This window comes from Cupressus sempervirens, chromosome 3, assembly GCF_028749045.1.
Source record: "Cupressus sempervirens isolate cs-2001-9-10 chromosome 3, ASM2874904v1, whole genome shotgun sequence".
NCBI lineage: Eukaryota > Viridiplantae > Streptophyta > Pinopsida > Cupressales > Cupressaceae > Cupressus > Cupressus sempervirens.
The window spans coordinates 866,198,971-866,205,133 of NC_143120.1; the positions used below are offsets into that span (position 1 = coordinate 866,198,971).

Sequence of the window (6,163 nt, forward strand, 5' to 3'; positions counted from 1 at the left end):
CCAAGATGTTCAAATTCGTGTTATGCATCTTTGGTGGAAGATCTCTCATTCTCTTCAAAAAAACTATTCAAGTGTGCATTAGATGGAGGCATGGATCCAATTGATCTTTGCTATATGCAATCGCCTCAATTTTCATCATTAAGATAGAATTGCAACTCAATGATATCAAAGAGTGCCCAAACATCCTCAACAACAAAGGAAAGGACATGTGAATTAAGAGGGGCATTGGACTCCTCATAGAGTTTTGAAAATTAACACTAATGGTTCTTTCCAAGGGAATCTAAGCCCTACTAGTATTATAGAAATAGCTTGTTACAATTATGGTGAAGTTAAATTCTTTTTTTCAATGCATAAGGGTGACCATACTAACAATCTCATGGAGGCTCAAGCCATTTTATTTGTTGTGAAATAGTGTTGTTTGCAAGGATGGTGCAAGATTATCTATGTGTCTAACTCCCAAAAGGTGGTGAACTTGCTTTCCTTGCAAGAGCTTGAGGATGTTAGTTGGCAACTGGCTACTATTATTAATCAAACTCTTCCCTTTTGTACCTCTCTTGAGTTCATTAAGTTTACTTACATTCCTTATGAATAGAACAAAATTGCTAATTGTTTGGCCAAATGGGCTTCTAATCATACTCTAGGCTAGAATATTATGGATAGGAGGCAACTTCCCCTTGACCTATTACAAGAATTTAATGAATTTGTTGCTCAAGATAAAGCTCCTTGGTGTAATCCTTTTTGTTTTAATAAATTTTTACCCCTCTTTTTCCAAACAAAGAATTTGAAATTTTAAAAATTCACATATGCCTATTCCACTCATATTCCTACTACCAAATGAAACCTAAAAGATTGAGATTGAACCAAAATTTGTCATTTTGATTATTTAAGATAATATTACAATATGTTAGATTTCACAAAAATGCAATGATTGATATTATGAAACAAATTATTATTTTTATTGTGATATGGAAAAGCTATTAAACAATCTTTAGGGATCACATCATATATCAAAAAGCTACATTTAAAAGCTTAAGTTTGACATCATATAACAGTCTAAATCTTGATTTAATGTGCTAGGCAAATGTAAAGCTTATTTATATTTTGTGTATAATTTGTTGTATAGCAACAATTTTGAAGAGTACCCTAACAGATACCTTGGTAATTCATCCTCCTCTCAGTAAATATCATTGAAATTAAACAGCTGTAAGTTGTTCATAATTGAAAGCGTGGAGAATCTACCAATGATTAAAAAAATTCCAAGAAAAAATAGTGAACTGCATCAATATGATGCATCTAGAGACACAATGAATAAACCTCGAACCTCCAATTTCAGCCAGTCACAGATAAATTTGAAATGGACTGGACTGTCATACTATAACATCTTATATAATCAATGTATCTTCATATTACATTTACAATATCCCAATTAACATGTAGATTAGCAACTCGTTAAATTAAAGGAAGCAAAAGAAATCACATAAGAACACATGAGCCTGCTAACTCCCACTGAAAGAAATGCCAACAATAAATTGATTGAAACAGCATGTCTTCTGCAATTACAAAATACACAGCTCACAAACCCTCTATGTAAGAAATATAGATCCATCACTGGTTAGAAATAAGCTCAAGCATTGATTCGGTGCCTTAATACAATCCAAGAACTTAAGATCCTCAACTGGAATTATGTACAGCCATACAATGTAAGATCCTCAACCAGAATGCTGTTCACTTGGCATGCTGATCTAGCATCTTAAACAGTCTGCACCCATCTTGTGCACATCCTAAGTAAGAAATATAGATCAATCAGCAAGAACGGATACGCTGAAGCATTAATCCAACACCTTATTACAATCAAAGAATTTAAGATCCTCAAACAGGATTTATAGCTCACTTGGCATATTGATCCGGTGCTCTAAAAGTCTTCATCCAAACTAAATACATGATGTCCCTCACTGTTGTTCAAACTAGACATAACATTAGCCTTTTGATATTCTCCAACCCTTTTCTCAAAGAAATTTGTCTTTCCTCTGCAAAGTAAATTACAAGCTTAAATTTCAATTCTCTACCAAGCCTGTAGTTAAAAAATCAAAACTTGACAGCATCAAAAACTTACTGAAGAGAGATCAGTTCCATCCAATCAAATGGATTCTGGACTTTGTAAACTTTAGTATACCCAAGTGCAATCTAAACATGAAATTTTTTTACTGTCAGATCGTATGACCAAAAAAACTTTTTTGATAGACCAAATTAACACCTTCAAAATACAAAGTTTACTTACCAACAACCTATCAGCAACAAACTCAATATATTGACTCATGAGTTTGGCATTCATCCCCACCAGATCACATGGTAGAGCATCACAAACAAACTCCTTTTCAATATTTACAGCATCACACACTATTTCTCTCACTCTATCCTCACTCAATTTGTAATTCAACAAGCTGCAAACAAGCAGTAAACCCAAAACAACAATAGCTTTTAATACAATCGATGATACATCAAAAAGAACCAGCTAAAGTAGCAAATTTCTGAGGCTCTGAACTTGCATACCTGTAGAGCAAGCAAGCAAAATCACAATGAAGACCCTCATCTCGTGAAATGAGTTCATTCGAGAAAGTTAGGCCTGGCATCAGCCCCCTTTTCTTCAACCAGAATATTGAACAAAAGCTGCAAGATAAAAACCCACTTTAAAAACACAAACATACCAGGAAGGATGAAACATTAATAAATCATTCAGCCAATGTATAATACCTGCCACTGAAAAATATGCCTTCTACACATGCAAATGCAAGAATCCTTTCTGCAAAACTTTCAGAGCTAGGAAAAGCGAGGGCTAATATTTAGAATCGAAGGGCTGTCAAAGGTACCAAAAATCAAAACAGAAAGATTATGAGCAGACTACCTTTCAATCCAACGAAGAGCCCAATCTGCCTTCTTTGACACACATGGAATAGTTTCAATAGCATTGAACAAATGGGTTTTCTGCTCGGAGTCTTTGATGTAAGTTTCTAACAAGAGACTATACATTTCTGTACGGTATAATTAAAATGTCAAACCATCTCTTCAACCATGCAATTATTAAAATTAAATCAAAACCCTAGGCAAAGCCAAAGCAGGGCACGACTAAAGTAAAACCATCTTTTCAACCATGCAATTATTAAAATTGAAATCAAAACCCAAGGCAAAGCCAACACAGGGCACAAATACAGTAAAGTACCTGAATGAATATTTTCAATTGCAATTTGAAAACCATAAAAGGCGCGTGCCTGCAAAAGGGGCCATGTTTCAAATCGTCAAACTCTTTTACAGATAAGTACAAGAGAAAACCATAGATAACCCCCATTTTCGCATTCCTGAAATGTATTGCTATAATAAAAATGTACATTTTGTCTTCGCGTCTAATATAAACGTATTTTCTCCGGTGTAAACTCAAAATTATGAATCCTAAAAAATTAAAATGCAAAAGATCAGGTACCTCAGGAACTTGAACTTCTTTCATGAATCGGCCAGCCAAATTTTCCAAGACGATCCCATCAGAAGCAGCGAAAAAAGCCAAAACGTGACTAACAAAATGCTGCTCATTATGAGTTAGCCTCTCCCAATGCTGAACATCCTGCGACAGATCAACTTCCTCCGCTGCATAACCACAACCAGAAACCACGCCAAATACAGATTATGCATTAATTCTTTCTGCCAATGTGCCGTTAAAACCCCTAAATTAGGGTACAAAATAATACAAAAATTAAAAGATTAACAAATAAACCCTTGGGCTTTTCACAGATCTAGCTTCATCTCATTACGCATTTAGCTTAAACTGGCAATGGCATATCTCAGAAATAGTCGGCTGTCGGGCACAGAATAACCCAAATATCAAGGTTTTTGTTGCAGATGTTATGCAATATCTTGTTCACTTAAGAACGGGACTGATTTGTCCACTAGATATTTGTATTTGAATGTAGGGGTTCAATGTTCATGAACAAATTCAAGGGCTATTGTACATCTGGCAAAGCTAATGTATGATAAATACAGGTATTCAAGGAGAACACAAACCCTATACAAATTTGCAATCAGTTAGCTGCAAAATAAAAGAGGCAATCAAGAAATACCAAATCACTGAGATAAGGGAAGAAAAAACGATCCCTTAAACACAGATATCCAGAAACCACAAGAAAAGTGATCAAACGTACCACAGATAACGAATGTATGTTTTTTTGAAGAAAACAATTTAAAACCTTAAAAATGCAGCCAAACCCAATTTTCCGCTACAGTATAAGCAGCTCGTTCCAATGCACAATTTACTTCAAGAAATAGGTATAGAACGTTTTGAAGATTTTACACAAATTTCTTCAATGCCCTTCAAAATTACATAATTCTGCAAAAGTGCTTACCAGTCCAAAAACTAGCCTGCGCCTTCTTGTACATTTCCCAAACTTGAGGGTACTTGATTGGGAACATACAAAACCTCTGGGGATTTTCCATCAACAGAGGCTCTTCGCTAATTGCCACCATGATTGATCTGATAACATCAAAGCCAAAAAAGAAAATGATTGACGCTCAAAACATTTAGTGATAAAGAATTACAACTTAAAAACCAAAACCATGGCTACTGAATTCACCTTGAACCGATAAAATTCAGAAGAAAACCAGATGAAGCAAATGGGTAAGCTTATCGCAGAATGGGAGGCCCCTACTTCTGATAGATTTGCCAAGCCTATAATTTGCTGAGGAACAAGGATGTATATATTGAATTGAGGCGTCCAGTCCCTCGCATTTTTGGGCGAAACGGTGTGATTATTCGATCTATGATTTCAAATTCAAAATGTGGCGGTCGTTTCTGTCGGTGTTTAGAACGCTCCTCAAATTTTTTAAATTGTTTTAAAATTTGGCGGGACGACAAAGTGGAGCATCCAAGGTTTTTAGGCTTTTAAAAACTTAGGGATTGCTTCACATGGGTCCGTGAATTTAAAAAATTAGGATTTCTACAAACTTTGGTTTAGCAAAATCAAAGTTTTGCAAATCTTCATTCATTGAGGGTCTGTTTGGTTGCAAGCGTAGGAATTGAGAATTAGAATAGAAAATTTGAATGAGAATGGAGAATGAAGAATAGGAATGGAAAAATGCAATCCAATCTTGTTTATCCCTTGTTTGGTTACGCAAGCTTAAATTGGAATAGGGTTAACTTGCAATCGACGCCATTTGAAAATATTTTTGAAGATGCAATCGGCGCCATTGGAAAATCGCTGAAATATTTGAAAATATTGAAAACAAAGTTCGAGCGCTCACCCCAAGTCAAAGCGGATTTGAAAATTTAATCAAATTTGAGAAAGCTAAAATGAATGCAAGAATAGCAATTCCAATTACAGGTATTTTTTGGAATGGACAAAAGCTCATTTTGGGACTAAAATGAGAATACGTATTCCTATTCCCGATTCCTATTCCACGCACCAAACAAAGAATACAAATCATATTCTAATTTCCTATTCCTATTCCGGTTGTATTCCAGCAACCAAACGGGCCTTGAGATTTTACTTGAATTGTTTGTTTTACTTAGAAGATGCGTGTGAAGACACATTTTTATGCATAAGCTTGGAGTTGAATGAAAATTTCAAAAAGTAGTCCAATCTATTATTTTTACACTCCTTAAAAAGCATAACCAGGTTTTGTGTTTCAATTCCTACTTGCTAGTAGAAAGTTGGAAAACTTGGTTCTGAGGCAAAATTGGAAGTCCAGTATGCTAATTCCATTTTGTCAATTTTGAAACAAACGCAAAAATTTTCAAATCCGAATTTTGAAAAAGCCAATTCCTATCATCTTCTTGGAACCAATCGGACCGTTTTTTACAATCTTCTAATTCTTAATTTTGATTGAAAAGAGTATAAAAATGATATTAAACTTCTTTTTTCTCCTTTTCTTTCAAAGACGTTGGAGTAGGTAACAAAAAAATTTAAGATAGACATTCATGGAAAAATTAGATAATAACAATAAGAGTTTAAGTTCGTTTGGGTGTTAGTATTAGCAAATGCTACATTTTTCTTATATCTAGAATTTATCAAATGCTAGATTTGTTAATTCATAATTGAATTTTGTTGAGTGGGAAAAATGAAAATTTAAATTTGATTTACTTCGAATTCCACATTTTCAACCAAAATGGAAATTTGTAACT

General features: G+C 34.4%; 1 protein-coding gene across 2 annotated transcripts; it reads right to left on the reverse strand.

Annotated features, from left to right (window-relative positions):
• Positions 1-1,344: 1,344 nt before the first annotated feature.
• Positions 1,345-4,890, reverse strand: LOC149569518 (ribonucleoside-diphosphate reductase small chain-like). Of its 2 annotated transcripts, XM_089822194.1 has the most exons (11): positions 4,617-4,754; positions 4,389-4,516; positions 3,476-3,636; positions 3,218-3,266; positions 2,903-3,029; positions 2,752-2,817; positions 2,551-2,667; positions 2,279-2,441; positions 2,114-2,184; positions 1,892-2,027; positions 1,345-1,781 (listed from the first exon to the last, which is right to left on the reverse strand). In XM_089822194.1, exons 2-10 carry the CDS (start codon positions 4,507-4,509, stop codon positions 1,913-1,915), a joined length of 990 nt encoding a protein of 329 aa, XP_089678320.1. In that variant the 5' UTR covers positions 4,510-4,516; positions 4,617-4,754; the 3' UTR covers positions 1,345-1,781; positions 1,892-1,912. The 2 variants fall into 2 exon arrangements, with proteins under 2 accessions (XP_089678320.1, XP_089678319.1); XM_089822193.1 differs by having other exon boundaries at positions 1,427-2,027; positions 4,617-4,890.
• Positions 4,891-6,163: the final 1,273 nt, after the last annotated feature.